At 38.7% G+C, this 20,060-nt stretch overlaps 1 protein-coding gene and 1 pseudogene across 2 annotated transcripts in view; one reads left to right on the top strand and one right to left on the bottom strand.

Moving 5' to 3' along the window:
• Rbm28 (RNA binding motif protein 28) overlaps positions 1-18,161 on the bottom strand; it is a 31,959-nt gene extending 13,798 nt beyond the window's left edge. The window contains exons 1-10 of one of the 2 annotated variants that reach the window (XM_005319418.5): positions 17,905-18,161; positions 13,310-13,468; positions 12,887-12,981; positions 12,182-12,257; positions 11,479-11,571; positions 10,725-10,796; positions 9,405-9,609; positions 9,109-9,251; positions 7,016-7,088; positions 4,261-4,370 (exon numbers count right to left, since the gene is read on the bottom strand). In XM_005319418.5, coding sequence (XP_005319475.2) covers positions 4,261-4,370; positions 7,016-7,088; positions 9,109-9,251; positions 9,405-9,609; positions 10,725-10,796; positions 11,479-11,571; positions 12,182-12,257; positions 12,887-12,981; positions 13,310-13,468; positions 17,905-18,022 — 1,144 coding nt within the window. In that variant the 5' untranslated portion in view covers positions 18,023-18,161. The remainder of the gene's footprint in view (positions 1-4,260; positions 4,371-7,015; positions 7,089-9,108; positions 9,252-9,404; positions 9,610-10,724; positions 10,797-11,478; positions 11,572-12,181; positions 12,258-12,886; positions 12,982-13,309; positions 13,469-17,904) is intronic. The other variant, XM_021722401.3, reaches the window with a different exon arrangement.
• LOC110597570 (ras GTPase-activating protein 2 pseudogene) lies at positions 2,277-3,168 on the top strand (annotated as a pseudogene).
• Positions 18,162-20,060: the final 1,899 nt, after the last annotated feature.

The following is a 20,060-nucleotide window of genomic DNA, read 5'->3' as shown; positions in this document are numbered from 1 at the left end:
CAAACACAGTGAACATCTCAGGACTAAGAACCACCACCATAGTGTACAGTATGAATAAATACCCAACAAAATAACAAACACAGTTGGATCTCTGCATCACGAGTTCCACATCAGTGGAGTCAACTGATCAAGAAACGAAAATATTTGGGGGGAAAAATGTCTATACTGAACACAGACTTTTTTGCTTGCTGTTCCCTAAATAATAAAGTTTAACAACTATTCACATTATATTAGGTATTACAACTAAACTATAGATAATTTACAAAATACAGAGGATGCAAATACTATAATATACAGATTGTATGCAAAGACTACATTATTTTTTTTTTAGAGTGGGAGAGAGAGAAAGAGAGATAGAGAATTTTTTAATATTTATTTTTTAGTTTTCGGTGGACACAACATCTTTATTTTATTTTTATGTGGTGCTGAGGATCGAACCCAGTGCCCCGCGCGCATGCCAGGCGAGCGCGCTACCACTTGAGCCACATCCCCAGCCCCAACGTCATGTTTTTAATAAGAAACTTAAGTAGCTACAGATTCTGGTATACGCCATGGTCCTAGAACTAATCCCCCATGGGTACTATAGAACAAGTATAATGAAAGAAATACAGAGGGAAAGATTTCTAACAGGCATATTGACCTAACCAACCAATTTAAAGAAAATGAGTATTTTCTCTCTCTCACTTAACCACTGGCCACATCATCAGCCACCCCCATGCTTTTTTAAAATTTTGAGACAGAGTCTCATTAAGTTGCTCAGGGCCTTGCTAAGTTGCTGAAGCTGGCTTTGAATGTGCAATCCTCAGCTTCCCAAGCCACTGGGATTACAAGTGTGTGTCACTACACCTGACAGTACTTCTTCTAAAAAATTTTTTTGTAGTTATAGATAGACAGAATGCCTTTACTTTATGTTTATTTTTATGTGGTGCTAAGGATCGAAGCCAGTACCTCACACATGGTAGGCAAGCACTATGCCACTGAGCTATAGACCTTGCCCAGTACTTCTCCCTTAATAAGGATTTTATCATTAAAATTTCCAGGGTCAGTACTGGGTTCAGTCTTAACATTTCAGATAATATTTAGCTCTTCTAGGCAATGAAATGGCATGCTGAGGGGGATACACTGCAGGAGGAGCACAAGTTTGCCTGAGTAGGCAAAATAGATGTCAGAAAAATTTAATATGAGTTAGGAAAAGATAATACATTAAGAAAAAAAATTAAAATTATGCTTTTAAGATCATTAATCATTCTGTTAACTTTAATAGCCCATGCTGCAGTCTGGCTGGGCACAAAATAACCGAGCAGCCAATACAGCCTTGTAGTTTCAAAACAGGAACTCCTTTATTCTCCGCACTCCCACGAACACGCATGCGGCCTTCTCCGGCCTTCTCCTGGGACATACCCCCCCCCCACACACACACCCCCCCTACACCAACCGGAAATCCCTCCTCCAGCACTTCCCCAACCAATGGGAACTCTCCGGGAATCCCCAAGAGAACTCCAAAGTAGCAGGCCAAGGAGGACAGCAGGGGTCTAATATACAATTGAATGCACAGCTTAACATAACCATTATCATCTCAATGGCATGCTGCCGTCTCAACCACTCCGCTCTGGCAAAAATGCCAGGCATCATTCCTACTCGGCTATGGCTCTCAGCATCTCCCCCCTTCTGTTTAATTAAACACCAAGCTGTGGCTTAGGGATCGTGCCTGTTAGGCTGTCCAATACTACATATGATCCAAGGCGTCAGCCTCCTGTCTTAGGTTGATACCACTGCAATTGGATCTTACCCGTCACTGACTACCAGTCCAGCATATGGCCATACTTGTGGATAGGCCTATGCACCAGTGGGGGGATGAAGTTCTTTGCCTCACCTCTGTTGGCCCCCAGATTTGGCCTTTGCCAGTGGGGGGTGTGAGGTTCTTTGCCTCACCTCTGTTGGCTCCCAAATTTTAGACCATCACTAGCAGAAGGGAGGAGGATGCAGAACGCCACAACACCAAGCCAAATGACGATTCCTTTGGAAAAATTGTACCACTAGTGACACCATTAGCAAAGATACTCCAGCACTACCACAATTCGCTGCACCAACAGATAGTTCACAATGCATACTATGTGCTTCCTTCAGAGTACTATGGTCCTTTGAAAACTTTGCTGCTAAAAAACACCAGATGTTCAGCCAATATCTGCCTCAGCTGCTTACATTTTGGGTGAAATACATCGATATAAAAATGATGCAGTTTTGCCTTTTGTATGATTGCTGCTGTACCATGATAAACTTGTTCCTTTTGTCACAGCAGTGGCAGAATTAAACTTGAAGGATACCCAAGATGCAAACACAATTTTTAGAGAAAACTCTCTGGCTACCCAATGTCTGGATGAGATGATGAAAATAGTGGGAGGGCACTACCTGAAAGTAATCTTAAAATCTACTCTAGATGAGATATGTGAATCCTCAAAATCCTGTGAAATTGATCCTATTAAATTGAAAGAGGGAGATAATGTAGAAAACAATAAGGAAAATCTGCATTACTATGTGGACAAGTTATTTAGTACAATTGTAAGATAAAGTATGAGCTACCCCACTGAAATGTGTAATATCTTTTATTCTCTAAGGCAAATGGCTACTCAGAGATTTCCTAATGACCCTTATGTTCAGTACTCTGCAGTGAGCAGCTTTGTATTTCTTTGTTTCTTTGCTGTAGCCGTAGTATCACCTCATACTTTTCATTTTCGACCTTATCATCCAAATGCACAGACAATTAGGACATTAACTCTCATCTCAAAAACCATTCAAACTTTGGGAAGCTGGGGGAGCCTTTCTAAAAGCAAGTCAAGTTTCAAAGAGACATTCATGTGTGAATTTTTCAAAATGTTTCAAGAAGAAGGATATATTATAGCAGTTAAAAAGTTCTTGGATGAAATTTCATCGACTGAAACTAAAGAGTCCAGTAGTACAAGCGAGCCTGTGCACCTGAAAGAAGGTGAAATGAATAAAAGAGCTCAGGGAAGAACTCGAATTGGAAAAAAGAACTTCAAGAAACAGTGGTTCTGCTTAACCAGCAGGGAGCTCACCTACCACAAACAGCCAGGCAAAAATGCCATGCGTCATTCCGACTGGGCTATGGCTCTCAGCACGCCCAAAAGACATATAGTAAATCAAATGTAAACTACATTCTGAAAATATCAACCCAATATACTAGTGTACTCAAGAAGGGGTAAAAGATATTGAATACCATAAAAGTAAAGCAATATCATACCCATATTTGGAATATTCTAAGTAACTCTAGCTGCCCATTTTTAGAAAAACACTGGCAATGAAGAAGGTCCAAGAAGAATAACTGAATATTAGGCAGAAGACACCTAAGTGGTTATTATAGTTGAACCCATTCATTTTACAGATTAAAAGAAAAAAATAAAGCCCACAGTAGTTAAATGATTTGCCCAAAATCACCCAGATTGGATGGGGGTGAGGGGCAGGAATCACCCAACTCATCTGTGGCATGGTTGTGATTTTATTCCTAACCTCCAGAAAGCTGTTTAGTTCTGACATTTATATTTCTTTTTCTGAGTAAAAATTTAAAAAATGATAGTGTTATCAATTTGGAAAATAAGGTTTAGACTACATATTCTTAATCTATGGATAATTTCTAAAGAGCCCACACCTTCAGAAGTAGCATTTTTCTGGAGAGTTTCTACCTTTTGCTAGATCTCAAAGGAATCCAGTGCTTTAAAAGAACAAATACAATCCAAGAAGACAAAGATCAGAATGGGCTGAAAATCCTTATTTAACAGTGATATACTACAATAAGAGGTTAATCTTTGGAGCACAACATAATTTCAGGGGAAAAAAAAAAAATCTCAGGCAGCACTCCTGCTACATAGTTTTCTTTCTGATTGTTGCCATGCAACAAAGTTTCTCTGTCAGCTTCCATTTCTAACAAAAGAAGGGGGCGCTGCACTTTCAAGTAATGTGGAATGATAAATACCTATGAGATGTTATCATTTTTGAAATTCAGAGAACAACAAATGAAATTCATTACTCTAAAGTAAATAAGCAAGGGCTTAAAAAGCTTATATAAAATTATGGCTGGCAGCACCATTAAAGCTACTGTTTGACATCACGGAAGATAACTTCAGAACATCCTTGGGCTTAAGGAAGCCAGAGGCAGAACAGACTGTGGACACCTCAGAATGGTACACATTATGCCTTCATGGGACCAGTCAACATCCATGGCAATGGCCAGCTGGTGGCAAATACCTTTAGAATGTTCTGTGTCTGGATGCAAGACAATGCGGACATATTTAAGATCTCCAAATTGCTGGAGGAGCTCTCCAAGTTCTTCTTCCTCTGAGTCAAAGGACAGGTTTCTACGAAGACAACCAGAAGGTCACAAGAAAGGTCAATTACAAAGTGAGATCTATGTTCCACTACAAAGTAAATGAATTAGACATTTATAGGGGGAAAGAGGGAGGGAAAGAAGGAGGGGGTGGGGAGAGAGGAGCAGAGAAGGGGAGAAGGCCAGGGCCCTTGCCTCTGGTGCCTCTCTGGCAGTTTCCTCACTTGTGTGAATGAGAGGCTCAGAGAATTGCTTTTGTCCATTGGGGGGGGGGGGGGGCGGGAATGAACACAACTGCTCACAACCACTCTTCCTTGTTCAGAAATAGCACCAATACAGAAGGGGTGGACTCCAATAATCAGGCTTCTGCAATAGGACTCTGCCCCTTGGTCCCAAGGGACTTTCTTATATCAATCAGATTATCTAGCAGAGAATGAAACTTAAATAGACATATACAAAGACTTGAATTCTATTCAAAATAGCAGTATCCCAACCAAGACTTCCAAGGTACTAGAAATCTTCTACAAAGTGACCTAGGTGGTGGTTGTACAAATATATACATGTGAAAATTTTCACTTACTAGTAATGTACTTTACATAACATGTTATACCTATTCCAAAAAAAAAAAAAAAAAAAAAAAGGCAGGGTCGCTATAGAAAAGACCCACAGACGCCAGCAGCAAGGTCCTAGAATTACCCAGATTCTCATCAGCTTTTTGAGGTCCACTCTTTGACAACTTTGATTCTATAAGCCACCCTTGTGTTTATCCCACAAACTCTCTTTTTCACTCAGGATGGCCAAAATGAGTTTCTCTTACTACATACAACCAAAGTTTCTCTTACTACAACAGTCTAGTGAGAAAAAGTTCTGTCCCTCTCACCCCAGATTAGACAGTTTTTTCTTCTGTGTTTCTATGAAATCTAGGTTTCTATTAAAATTCTATAAAAGTCAGAAACTCCTTCATAATAACAGAAATAGAAATATAATAAAGTGTACTAGCTAAGTGCAAAAAAATAAATAATTACATGTTTAGCATCTCTAACCCAAATACCAATTAACTTTCTGAGCACAGACATGATGCTCAAAAACTTCTGGACTCTGTATTTTGGACTTTTGGATTAGAGACAGACACTAAACTGGTAAAATGTATGCAAATATTCTAAAATCTGAAAAACTCAAATCTTTTTTAACACTTCTGGTTCTGTGCATTTTAGATAAGGAATACTCAACCTGTACTTATTTCTTCTGATGGAATTACAAAGGCTGGAAGATTCTGTTCTCCTAAATTTTGATATACTATAAAGATTCCTCATCTCTCCAGCTATGCACATCCTTCCAGGGTTATAAAAAATAGCTCCTAGTAATTGCAACAATTTTACTTTGCTTATACTCAATAAATAACCCCATAACTAATTCTAGTTTATGGGATAATCAAATAAATAGAAGTTTTGTATAATAAGATATATAGAGGATATGTCTATATTATTTCTTCTAATTTGCTTCATCATGTATATCCAACCCCTTTACATCCTATTTCACCCCTTTATTTCCCTAAGTTATTAACTAAAACACATACAGAAAAGTAATGGAATCCTTGGTATTGAGGTCACAGGCTTCTGAATGTAACTTTTCTCTTTTCTGTAATACAAAATTATTTACATGGAAGTTCCAAATTTTGCAGTTTAAAAAAATGGAAAAACTATGGAAAGATATAATAGTAACATAAGTTACTATTAAGCAAGAAATGGGAAATAGCCAGTTTTGGCCAAACTCATCTTTGTAAAAATATTTATGTGGGCATCTGTAGGGATGATTTCTGAGTAGTGATTAAGGTTTAATTTTTTTTTCTACCTGCTCATGTATTTGCCAAATATTCTACAATGAACATATAAGTTACCTATATAACAAAAACAATATTAAAAGACTAAACAGGAGAATAAAATACATATTTCTAAAAGTAGACCCAAATGAGCCTAGTGCACTAGAACTAAGGAAAGGACTAGAAGACATGCTTGAGGTGAACTGAAGATACCCTGAACTATAAAAATGTCAATCTACTGTTGGTAGGGCTGAAATAGCAACAACAAATGTGTAATAAGACCAAGTTCTACCCTCATCCCACACCACCATGTTTTCTTGGAAACAGCATGTCTTACTTATTCTGGACACTGCTTTAAAAGGTAAGGTAGTATGGAGAGAAAAATCATTTGTGACAAATGTGTCACCCCAGTATTCCCTCTAAAACAAAGGCTAGAACCAAGATGTTCCTAACAGTTGAGATGCTAATTTGTTCCAAATAATGCCACCCAAATTACAAAGAATGAAATCTAAAGAGGACAAAATAACCGGACCCCTGCCACTCCTTACTTTCTGCTTTATAGTTCTGATTTTCCTGTGTGTCCCATTGTTTGGTACATTCCCAGATCAGATGTGATGTCCTAATGGTCTTACAGCATGTAACTTTCTGGGCTTGGTAACATGAATATTGCCCAAAGGAAGCAAGCATAGGAGGGAGCAGGATGGGAGGGGAAGATGGGATAGAGGAGAAAGAAAAAAGAGAGGTAAAAAGAAGAAGTGGGGAGAAGAGTTGGGTAAGTGGGAGAAGAGGGGGGGGGAAGGAAGAGAGGAAATCTGTCAAGGCAATGAAAACAACAGTTCTCTAGGTAGAAAGCATACCTGATAAAAACAGTTTTGCCTTCACTCACATCAGAGGGTAATTTCCTCTTCTTTTTCTTTGAGACGTGTATATCTAAGGTAAAAAGAAAAATGAGTAGTGATTAAGGTTTAATTTTAAAAGACTATACAGGTGCAAGCCATATAACAAAGGGCTAACTTCTTAAATATGTAAAGATTTTGCATAAATTAATAAAAAAATTTAAAGGTGAACAAAAGATATGCAGCTAAATATATGAAAAGATGCTCAAACTCAAAATTAAGGAAAAATACAGCAAAGGGGCAGGGATGTAGCTCAATGGTAGAGCATGTGTTTAGCATGTACAAGGCCCTGGGTTTAATCTCCAACACAAGAAAAGTGAAGAGAAACTGCACAAGAAATGAAAGACTACTTTCACCAACAGATTGGCAAAACCAAAAAGACATGGAATCCAATGTAGTGCAGATGTGAGAAAAATACATTCCTATATAAGGCTGTGATAATGTACATTTTCTGAAAATATAAAACATATAGGATCTTTTTCTTTTTTTAAAATAATTTTTAGATGTTGATGTACCTTTATTATTTATTTATTTATATGTGGTGCTGAGGATAGAACTCAGTGCCTCCCACATGCTAGGCAAGTGCTCTGGCAGTGAGCCACAACCCCAGTCCCAAACATGTAGGAACTTTAAGGAGAAAACATACACATAAACATGTTATATTGTGTGTGTGAGAGAGAGAAAGAGAGAGAATATATGTGTTTTTGCTTATAACTATGTTAAAATGTTCTCTAGATCCATAAGAAACGTAACACTGGTTGTCTCTGGGGGTGTGCCCTGAGAGGCTGGGGATCTAGATATAAGGGATATTCAATACTTATTTTGAAGAATAAACATATATACTTGTGTGTACAAAGGAAATTTCCAGACAATTATATAAGAAACAACAGTTGTTACTTTGGGGAATTATTAGGAGGACTGTTGAAGAACTTTACTTTCCACATTATACTCTTCTATACTGTATTTTCTGGCTTGCTCTCATTATCATAGTTTAGTCCTGTAAGTTCTTCAGGTGAAAGAATGGTCAGAGACAACTGAATCTGGGATGTAGGACGCAGAGTTTCATGGTCCTTTCAGTGTAAAAGTTTCAATTCTAAAGTGGCTACCATTCCAACCTCATAGAAAATCTTGTTTCCTCTGATTTCTCATATGGTCAAACCAATATGAAAGTCAAAGAGCTGAATAAAAATGTCCAACTAGACAAGCCAAAGGTCCAGTTCTTGGTCATTTCTTTTTCTATAATGACTTGCCTTCCTCAATAAATGAGTTAACCCTCAATCAAGGTAGCAATAGGGATTTGTAACAGTTTTACAAAATGCTTGCAGAGGTCCTTAACATGAACTGTGTCCCTCCAAAATTCATACACTGAAGCCCTAACACCCAATGTGATTGTATTGGGAAATAGGGACTTTGGGGAGTTAATTAAAGCTAAGTGAGGACATTCAACAGGTTTAGTGTCCTTATAAGAAGTGGAAGAAAGACCAGAACTCATTTTCTCTCTCCCCACATTGAAGCACACAGGGAAAGGCTATATGAGGCCACAGTTAGACGGCAGCACTTTACAAGCCAGGAAGAAAACCAGAAATCAGTCAGCACCTTGATCTGGAACTTGTGAGAAAATAAATCTCATGTTTAAGCTTCCCAGTCTATGGTACTTTGTCATGGCAGCCTGAGTTCATTATTCAATTATTTAACCCATCTCAACTCAAAAAAAGGTTGTTTGACACCACTTTGGTATTGACATGCAATATATCCTATTTATCCAGTTATTTATTCAATTTGGACAATGAAGACTTTAGTATCTCAGTATTAAACTAGGTTTTAAATTGCCCAGGAAAGAGTCTTAATCCTCAAACACCACTTTAAATTCATTTTGAAAACAAAAATTAAATGTCAAGCAAAAAAAACCTTAAAAAGAAAGGAACATAAAGGTTTCCTTTTCAGCATTTAAACATAAATTTGGTTGAACAACTTAGGGTCCTATTTAAAGAGACCGGGGCAGAAATTATGTAACATGTCTCAATAACTTATTATTTATGAAGATCCAACCAAACCTTCATCCTCTTTTTCTTCAGCACTGCTATCACTCTGTGCCAATCCCTCTCCATCATCAATGCTATCTCTTTCCTCCAGGTCACTGTCCTCATCAGAGTGGTCTTCCTCACTACTTTCTTCAGGAGCTGCTCTTTTGACTGCTCTGCAATGACATAGTTCAGACCTAAGGATCTGAGTTGTTTCATGGCTATTCCACTTCATTATGCACATCAATTTTAGGAAGACAGGAAAATTCTCCCTCTCAGGGACAATCCTGTATCTTCCTCGATTGTCTCAGAACAGGCTCACTGCTTACCTCTTCTGAATTTGCACATGATTGGTCATTTTTGATTCTTTATTCTCCTCCTCCTCCTCCTCTTCATCATCATCATCATCATCATCATCGTCATCGTCGTCGTCGAAATCATCATCATGATCATCATCTTCTTCTTCTTCCTCTTCCACCTTGCTATTCTTTTTAGTTGATTCCTGACATTTAGGTTTATGACTCTTCTCCTCATCTATGGAGGAAGGTAAACAAAGTTAGGAATTTCTCTAATAGCCAAAACAAGGTTGTTTTAACTGGAGCAACTAATACTCCAAGTTTCTAGTTCTTTGTTTTTTCAGAATTTCATAGATTTTTCTTGACTGTATGGTAGGTCATTCATAACTACTGGTTCCACATCCTGAGATTCAACTAAATATAGATCAAAACTATACTTTTTTTCTCTGTAATCATTCTCAAAACAACTCAGTATAACATCTATTTACACAGCACTACACTGTACTGAGTATTAAAAGTAGTCTGTAAATTATTTAAAATACATGGGAGGATACTGTAGAATCCATGCAAACCTACACCATTTTATATAAGAAACTTTGACATCCCAGAATTTTGGTATCTGAGGGGGATCCTGGAACCAATCCCCCATAGGTACCAAGAGACAATTATATATAAGAAATGAAGCTATGAGGAAGGAAAAAAGAAAAAGAAAAACAAAACACTCATCAACCAGATTTCTCTAGAGTTTGTCTCATCTTCAGAAGCCTGAAGGTTACCTGCCCTAGAATTAGAGAACAGCAGCTCAGCCTCTCCGTACAGCCCACCACTTATATACTATACCCAGCACAATGATCACTCAGAGGACCAAGCATAAACTTCAATCTCAGTGAGATCTATTCTGAGACCCTGGTGGCTCAAAAACCAACTATTCTCTAAATGAAATTCAAGTTTCAAGTTTCTCTATTCTGAACGTTTCATCATTCCCATGAAAAGTTGGGAAAGAAAGCAAGTACAGGGAACAATAAAATTCGGGCCCTTCCTCACCCATGTCCATACCCCATGAGTGGGCTTAGAACTAAAAAGATCTTATTTTGGTATCAAATCACCAGATGGTCTGATAAGAAGTGACACAAAGCTCTGGGCTCATTTCTGAGCCTAAGGAACTCAGAGTTTTTCCTGAATGCTCGGTTTTGGTTTTTTTTGTTTGTTTTTTTGCCTACTCTTGTGCTTTTGATGTCTCCAGCCCAATATTCTCACTCTGACAAGCAGTTTCCTTCATACTTTTGGCATAAACACAAGAGTTTTTTTCACACACTCATCCAGGATATCCAACCCTCCTATCCAATGCCTTACCTGGGGCAGAAACAGTCTTTGTATCTTTATATTTATCTTTTGCCACGGCCCAGTCCACTGCCACTGTCCGCCCTGTCAAATAGGAAAGTGGCATCAGCAAGGCTTTCTCCTCCTTAATATCCCTACTCCTGTATGTGACTTTCAACCCATGAAAGACAGTAATGGAACCAGTGGAGGCAAGGAAACACCAATTCAGAAATGACTGAACTTTAGCTGCTCTTTTTAATTCTTAAAACATTTTAACAATTACAAATTTTGCCTATCACAGGCACCACACTTTAGTAAAAATGAAGGAGAAAAAAAAATGAAGAATTAGAACATTGTTTCCAGTTAAATCAGCAAGTAGCAAAACAGGCATTCTGGACTAATGGGCACCCTACTCAAAAGCTAGAAAATCCCTTAGGCACAGTACCTGAGTAGCCTCAGTGAGTTTAATAGTCCATGAATGCTGAATAGTAGTCACAACCAAGAGGAGGAATCTAGATACCAACCTGCATCTATCAGTGATTATTTCCAGGACATTCTTCATTAAAAATTTAAGAGGATACTCTCACCAAATAAAGACAAGAATCCTAGCATGTATTCTGTCAAGTTTAACTTCAAGATCAAGCACTAGAAATATTTTACCAAAACAGCTAGTAGTGACTCTTCACAGTGCAAACACCTTTTAAAAAAATGTTGAAAGTGGGTTACTGTGCTAATTCACCCAAATACCAGAAATATCTGGGTCACGGTATGGTTATAGAAAACTTACCTTTTATCTCTTTCATGTTCATTCCTTTGAGAGCTTTTCCTGCTTCTAGGAGATTTTTGAACTGAACAAAAGCAAAACCACGCATCTTTCCATCTATATAAAATGTACAAAAAATTTAGAGGCAGCAGTGCGGAGCCACAAAGCACTAAGGAGGAGATCAGAGCAACCTGGGCTGACAAAATGGCCCAAATCCCAACAACCAGCCAGGTAGTCCCTTCCCAAAGGCAATAGTTTATATTCTCTTGTTAAGTGAACCCTGACTCATGCTTGAGGAGAGCCAAGAAGTCAAAAGCAAAAGTAACTTATCTTCTAAAATTAATCCTAATCTAACTAAAAACCATCAAGGGACTAGCACTATTACTTGGGTTTTCATTACTTGCCAAGTTCTGTGTCAGACATTTCATAAATAGCCTATCATCATATTCAATTCCCAGTACCACCAAAAAAAGGGAAAAAAATACAAAATAAAAAGGGTTTAGCAAATTAGTAAGATCTTATCTCAAAATAAAAAATAAAAAGGGCTGAGGATCTAACTCAGTATAGAGGACCCCTGGGTTCAATCCCCAATACCATTAAAAAAAAAAAAAAAGTATATAGGACCCATGATATACATCTAGGGCTCATAAAGAGTAAGACATGAAGCTTATATTTCTGGTTCAAGGCAATATGGAAAAAGACATCAGATGAAGATTGATATTAGTACCTTGCTTCCTTGGGATATTTACTTCCAGAACAGCTCCAAATTGAGCAAATATTGTTTTCAAGTCATCTTCTGAACACTATAGCCAAAAGTGAAGAAAGAAAAATAAGAAATTTATCTCATCAAATAAACATGAAGCATCGACTACAAAGATCATTAAGAATAATATGAATATTTTTATTTTATTTCTTTTTTACTTCTGAAACTAGGTTATCAAAACAATTCTGAATTGATGACATCTTACTTTATATTTAAATATATTTACTTTTTTTTTGTATCCAAGGGGCCAAAAAGGCAGATGTCAGAGTTTTTCCACTCTCCTTCATAGCAGATTTCCCAAAAAGGAGGGCATCTTACCATTCAATGTCCTTAAAAGTTATTGTTAATACAGGCCTATTTTTTCAAGTTAGTAGGCTAAGGTTCATTCCCAGGAGGAATTAAGCCAAATTATACCATCCTGTAAGGAGCTCTACCAGTGAGCATACCTTGGCTCCAACTGCCTCCAGAACACATACAGCAACCCACTTTCTACATTTTCAGAAGGTATTTGCACTAAGTTAAGTTCTTTATCACTTGGGGCTGGGGATGTGGCTCAAGCGGTAGCGCGCTCGCCTGGCATGCGTGCGGCCCAGGTTCGATCCTCAGCACCACATACAAACAAAGATGTTGTGTCCGCCAAAAAAAAAAAAAAAGTTCTTTATCACTTACCTTAAAACTCAGGTTCCGAATAATTAATCTGGCTTTCTTATCTGCCACTTTAGCTTTCTTAGGCTTCAGTTCCTTCTTTGGGGACTCTGAATTTTCTAAAAATATAAAAGGCATGGAATAACTCTAAGCTCCAAAACGAATCACTTCTAGGTTAGACATCTCAGGGTAAAAGCTATTAGTAACAGATGGCATTTACCACAATGTTAAGCATGATATTAACCAGGAACACCAGATTTTCCAAGCTGAGGGGGAAGCAAAGGACTCAAATGAATATCAAAATACACCAGGTGATTCTGGATATCAAAAACAAATTCAAGGAACTCTTAAGTTCTAAAGCCTACCCAAGGCTGCTATCCCTCTTTCATTTTCATAGTGCTGCTCTCCAACCTGGGGGGAAACTCCCTTCAATTACTAGAAATTCACCATTTTTCTTCTTTTCCTTGGACTTATTCCTCAGTTTTTTCTTGGCAACAGTCACATTGATCTTGCAACCTTCAAACGTAGTAATCTCCTTGAGGGCCCTCTGAACATCTTCTGGCATGGAAAAAGTGACATAGCCAAAGCCTCGACACACTTTACTCCCTGGAACAAGAAAAAAAAGTGAGTAGGGTGAATAGGACAGAAAATCATAAGCCAAGAACACTAATAAGTAAATCCTCAAAGGCTTAAGCTACTCCATTTGTGTACAATATGTCAAAATGCATTCTACTGTCAGTATAACTAATTAGAACAAATTTTTAAAAATAATAAATTGCAGTTAACATACCAAAAAAAAAAAAAAAAAAAGGCTTACACTAGCAGAAACCTTGTGATCAGTTTACCAAATGTCTCAGGAAAGAAAGATACAAGGCTGGCATCTATGACCCCTTCCCCACTTTTTCAGAAACTGTTAGGTTTCTTCTTCTTTTCTAAGTTGGTATCTTGCCGTTAGTTCCTGTTTTCCCCCTTTCCTGATAATCTTAAAAGTATGAAAGATCTGCTGGGCATGGTGGCATATGCCTGTAATCCCAGCTACTCAGGAGTCTGAGGCAGGATGACTACAAGTTCAAGGATTGACTCAAAATACAAAATAAAGAGGCTGAGGATATAGCTCAGTTGGTAGGGTGCTTGCCTAGCATGCACAAGGCCCTGGGTTCGATCCCCAGCACCATCAAAAAAATAATTAATTAATTTAAAGGGCTTAGCAAGACCTTGTCTCAAAATACAAAATAAAAACGGCTGGGGATCTAACGCAGTGTAGAGGACCCTTGGGTTCAATCCCCAGTAGTATTAAAAAAAAAAAAAAAAAAGATTTGGAGGACCCATGATATACATTAGATCCCCAAAGAACTCAATATCAAATAGGAAGAAAGATCACCAAGGAAGGTAGGAAATGTAAGTATGGTAACTTTGAAAATCAGAATATAAGATTGCAGTCCCTCTTTAGAATAAGTCAGCAATAGGGCCAGGGATGTAGCTCAGTAGTAAAGTGCATGCCTAGAATAGATAAACAACAAATGCCTAAGGCCCTGACAAAAGAACCTCAAACAATAAACACTGCTCTGCAGATATTATTACCATTACTACAATGCCTTAGCTATTCAGTATCAAATAAAACCTTTAATGCAAATTAGGTTCAGCAAGTTCCTTTTGCCAAAGAATAATCTGAGACAGAGGAAAGCAAGTGAATGTCACACAGGACATTAGTAGCTCAATTAATGCCTCCATACCAGCCCCATATTCTTCCACAGAATTCCAGAGAAGAATATTAGGATAAGGCAGGTGATAATTATGAAAATCAACTATAACACAACTTGGCCCTTTTTTGGTATGTTTATTTTGGTTTAACATAGTTTGCATGATACAATTTTAAGTAATTTATTGTGTTAAAAAGGTCCACCCACTACCTGCAAAAGAAACAGAACTTGTCTTCTGCTTCCCTTTCAACTACACTTGAATCTCCTCCAGAGATTCATGCGCAATGTAACACAGGATGCAGCTCCACATAAGCTGGTTAAAGTTGACACTTAACAACAGGAAAGCATACCATGACAAGGATATCACTTCTTTTCTCTTGGAATTCCCTCACACCAAAAGCCTGCCTACTCGCCTTTCAAAGAATAAGAACAAAAAAAATCAAGGCCCTTCCTAATGAAAACAACCAAAAATAAAGCATCTCAAATGTGAAGGAGTTCAATGCCCAATAATTATGTCTACACAAAGCATTCTCAAATACATTCAGAATCCTCATAAAAACCCTTTGAAACTACCTCATCTTAAAGAAGCTAAGAGACATGACACTACTATTGGGGAAAACCTAACCTCACCCCCCGCCCCTCCCATTCCACTGAGTTACAGCACTCTGTCCAATATTTTCCAGCTGCCTGGACAAGAAAGTGTATAATTTTTTAAATAAGAGAAGTCATTAATGATTTAGACAAAAGTACAAAAGATTTAAGGTAAGGTTATATATAGCCTATATTCTGAAGACTCAAAGCAGAATTCCCATTCAAAAGCATGTTCTTCCCTAAAAAGACTGTCACACAGAACTTTATATAAAACCAAAATAAAAGTTTTGCAAATATTCATCCTTATTTTTTGTGTGTGTGGTGCTGGGGATTGAACCCAGGGATTTGTGTATGCAAGGCAAGCACTTTACCAGCTGAGTTATATCCCAGCCCAAATATTCATCCTTTACCATACATGAATGCACTCCTTTTATTCTACTTCATTTTTTAAAAAATTCTAGTCAAACCTACACAAGGCCCACTAATGAATAATAATCTGCAGTTTAAGAAACATTAATATATAGCACTCTCATTCTCTTATTTGCTTATATCAATCTTAGAATGACAAAAGAACCAGGCAGTTGCCATGACTTGAATAACAATTAGAGCCATGTTGACAATAATGACCCCACTTTTAACAGAAGTTAAAAGTGGGGTCATTATTAGCACACATAATTCACACATTCACATATTCAGATAGATACCACGGAGCGGAAAAGGGAGTCCATAAGATACCAGTTCTTACCAGTTGTTCTGCTAAAAGGCAAAAAAGCAGCCACCTATAGAGACAAGTCTGGTACTTGACAAGAAGTTAAATGTATATTTTGGGTAACACCGGATGCCTATCTCAGTGTTCCTTGTCAGTCTAAGAGAGAGAAAGGAATGTTCCTATAATTAAAACCCTTATAATTCTCATTCTAATACATGCCATCCATGCACCTAGGAGACATCAAACAGAAGGTGAAGTATACAGCAACATTCCACAAGTCAGTAAATCTCTTCAGTGGCTCAAGTCAAAAACCTTGGAGTTAGATCTAACTTCCTGACTCCTTTTGCTCATACTCCATATATTATCCATCAGCAAATCCTTTCAGTCTTACCTTCAAAAATGTCCATATTCCAACCACCTATTCCCACCTCCACTATTACCATCTAAGTCCAATATCATGATCTTTCACCTTGATTATTCCAAGAGCCTACTAATGGTCTCTTTGCTTCTGTCCTATTCTCCAAGAGTCTATTTGCAACACAGTAGTCAGAAGAATATTTAAAAATGTAAACCAGATCAGTTTCTGCTCTCTGCTTAAAACCAGTGGCTTCCCATAGCACAGCAAAACCCAAATCCTTGCAATGACCTAAAAGGTCCTATATGACCTCGTATTCTATATTTCATCTCCTAATCCTTTTGCTTCACTTATTTCAGTCACCCTGCCCTCCTTGCTACTTCTCCCATATACCAAGCACACTCCTGCTTCAGTATGCTTGAGCTTGCTGTTTTTTCTTCTTTGGAATATTCTTCCCCAAAAGACATAAAGCTCACTCTCTTTCACCCTGTCTATATGGGCTCTCCTCCCCTGAAACCCCCCAACTGTACATAGACTCCCTGTCCCACTTCTCTTAATTTTCTTCTTAGCATTTACCCCCACATCACAATATAGTTGGATTATTTGGTTTTTTGGATGTCTTCCACACTATAAAGATATAATAAGGACTTCTGGTTTGTTGTGCACTGCTGTACCCCCAGGACCTATAATACTGCCCTAGCAACAGTAGCTATTCAATAAGCACTTGATGAATAAAGGCAAAAATGACTATCATACTGACTAAAAGCTCAAAGTCTGATGATCAAATTCTGGGTCTACTATTTATTAGATGTATGAACTTAAACCAAAGTTAGTATATTTCCTAAGTTCTATTCCTGTATGTAAAACAGGAATAAAATTCTTCACCCAGTAAGACTTTTGAGAAAATTAAATGAGAACATGTACCAAACTCAGCACTGTCACTTGGCAAGCAGTCTTTGCTTTTACTTTACTGGGGACTGAACCCAGGGGCATTTTACCACAGAACTACAACCACAGCTTTTTTGTTTATTTATTTATTTTATTTTGAGTTGCTTAGTGCCTTATAAGTTGCTGAGGCTAGCCTAAAACTTGTGATCCTCCTGCCCCAGCCTCCCCAGTCGCTGGGATTACAGGCCTGTGCCACTGCACCCTGCAAAAACATTGTTTTTAATAAAGCATGGGCAAGGCTTAAAAGTCCACTGACTGCCGCTGGGTGTGGTGGTGCTTGCCTGTGATCCCAGGGTTTCAGTAGGCTGAGGCAGAAGTTTAATAAATTCGAAGGTAGCCTCAGTAACTTAAAGAAACGGGGGGGGGGGGGGGGGCGGCGGATTAAAAGGCTGAGAATATAGCTCAGTGGTAAAGCGCCCCTGGGTTCAATCCAAAGTACCAAAAGGGTAAAAAAAAAGTTTGCTATTTTCATTATTACCAAATAAGATCACGAACATAAATGTGCATAATATAAACTGAAAGCGCTACGGAAACCTAAAACGAGGCTCTGACTTTCATAAACCGATCCTATAGGCCCGTCTAAAGCCCATTCAGTTTGAAAAAGAAACTCAATTCCTGGTGCATTCTCTCAGGGGCATATAAAGAATAATTTAGCTCCCCGAAATTTGAAAAGGTGTGCTCGAAGAGATCCCGTCCCCAGGAAAACCCCAGCCCTCTCCTAGACCGTCCCGCCCCCTACCTTTCTCAGTCACCACGAAGCACTGCTTCACCGGGCCCACCTGACTGAACAGCTCTTCCAGCTGCTCGCTGCGGGCTGAGGGCGGGAGGCGACCCACAAACAAGGTCAGGCCGGCCATGAGACCGGGAAAACGAGGGTCGTGAGGCCAAGAGTGAACACGGCCACCGTACTCTGGTGGTAAAGACTGGCTGGAGTACCACAACCACGCCGACTTGCCGGGCGATCCCGGAAGTGCTCTTCTCTCAAATGACTCCGGTGCCGAAAGCCTAGTGGGACAGGGAAGAAACGTTCCGGAAAGAAAAAATAGTGACGCCCCGGGGGTGGAGATTTTGAGCGAGGCTCCACCCTCTGTCTCAACACCGATCCCTCCACTGTTGGAAAACTTATCAACAGTTTACTCTTTCTGAAAAACTCACTTCCCGAAAATCTATCCCAATTCCTCAAGATAGGCAAGAAAGGCCGGTTTGCTCTAGGCCTTATCCGGGATCTATCATATAACGAATGTTTTAAAATATTTTCTGAGGTTCTCCACAGATTTCCAGTTTACGCGCTTAAACTGCAGGCAGAACGCACACAGATGTACACCATTTGGACAATTCTCAAATTCTCAGAGAATATGAGACTAAGGTCATCTAGGCTTCACTGACAATGTGTAGCTACTAAAGTATGCATACATACAGATGGTTTATGGTTTGGACCTGGAATGTGCCCCAAATGCTCATGTGTTGAAAGCATGAAGGCTTGGTCACCAATGAAGCAATGTTCCGAGGACGGATTTGGGGGCAGTAATGGAATAATGTGGGCTCTGACATCATCAGTGGATTAATGCATTCATGTATTCATAATTTGAATGGACTTTTGGGGAGTGGTGGAAACTGAAGGAGATGGAACCTAGTTGGAGGTAGTCCAACCTAGTCCCTTGGGGGACTATATCTTGTCCCCACCTCTCCTCCTCTCCCCTCCTCTTCCTTTATCTTCTTTTCCTCTGCCATGATGTTCTGATGTACCTCATCCCCAAACAATTAAGCCTAACGACCACAGACTGACATCTCTGAAACTTGAAACTATGAGCCAAAAATAAATTTTCTCCTCTAAGTTGTTTTTCTCAAGTACTTTGTCACAGTGACAAAAAGCTAACTAACACAGTATACAATTATGCTTTCAATAAATACTGAGCTCCCACTATGTGCCAGGCATTAGGGATAAAATCAGGGAGTTAAAAAAAAAAACAACAAGGTCCCTGCCCTCCTATAGAAGATAGTCTAGTGAGAGAGACAGACTTTACTCAATAAATCTTACAAATATATCACAACATGTACAGTGCAAGATCGTATCAGAACACACCCAAAGCAAACAAAGCACCCAACTTATGCGTACAGATTTAGAATCCAGTTCCAATCAGAGACAGAGGATGTTCCCCCAGGTCAGCTTATCAGACAGATCTAAGTTTGAGAGATCTAACTGAGCAGGAGAAGATCTGGATGCTCCTGGGTCCTGAAACACAAAGAGTATTTGCCATACATTAGGCTCAGGAACTGACCTGTTTGCAAGAACACGGCATCTGCAGAACACTTAGCTGCAAAAAATACCAAAGCACTTTCTAAATCATTGCTTTTAAATTATGGTAGAAAGAATAAAAGGTAGACTGAAAAGTAAGTTTCCTTTTCTCTTCAAGCCCTATCTACTCTCAATACATTTAAGGATGGATGGATGACTGGTTGGTAGTGTTAGGGGGAAAGGGAAATTCTGAATATCAGATTTATGAAGCCCTAGCTCCAAGTAAGTGTTATGTGCTTTAAAAAAAAAAAAACACACACACACACAGTTCTTTTTAGACACATAACTCAGGAGAGAGAGCACTGAAATACAAAACAGATTGTTAAGGTTACTAGGTTAATCCTACCTAGGATAAAGAGAGCCAAATAAATGAGGGAAATGAACTGGATTGCTTGCACAAAGTTGTTTTGAGATTCCACATTCCTACCTGTTCTTTCTCTTTCCCTTCTGCACCCTTCACCTTAAAACCACAATTCCATCACCAAGGACTAAAATGCAAGCTTCAGGGCCCCAGCTGTGGTGAGGCCTTCCTAGTCTTGGCCGAAATATGTACAGAGGAGAAGGTTGTTCCAATATCTCTGCAACATTCTCTACTAATA

Source organism: Ictidomys tridecemlineatus, chromosome 2 (assembly GCF_052094955.1).
Source record: "Ictidomys tridecemlineatus isolate mIctTri1 chromosome 2, mIctTri1.hap1, whole genome shotgun sequence".
Lineage (NCBI taxonomy): Eukaryota > Metazoa > Chordata > Mammalia > Rodentia > Sciuridae > Ictidomys > Ictidomys tridecemlineatus.
Note: the sequence above shows the minus strand (reverse complement) of the source record. Positions and strands in the feature narration are given on the sequence as shown.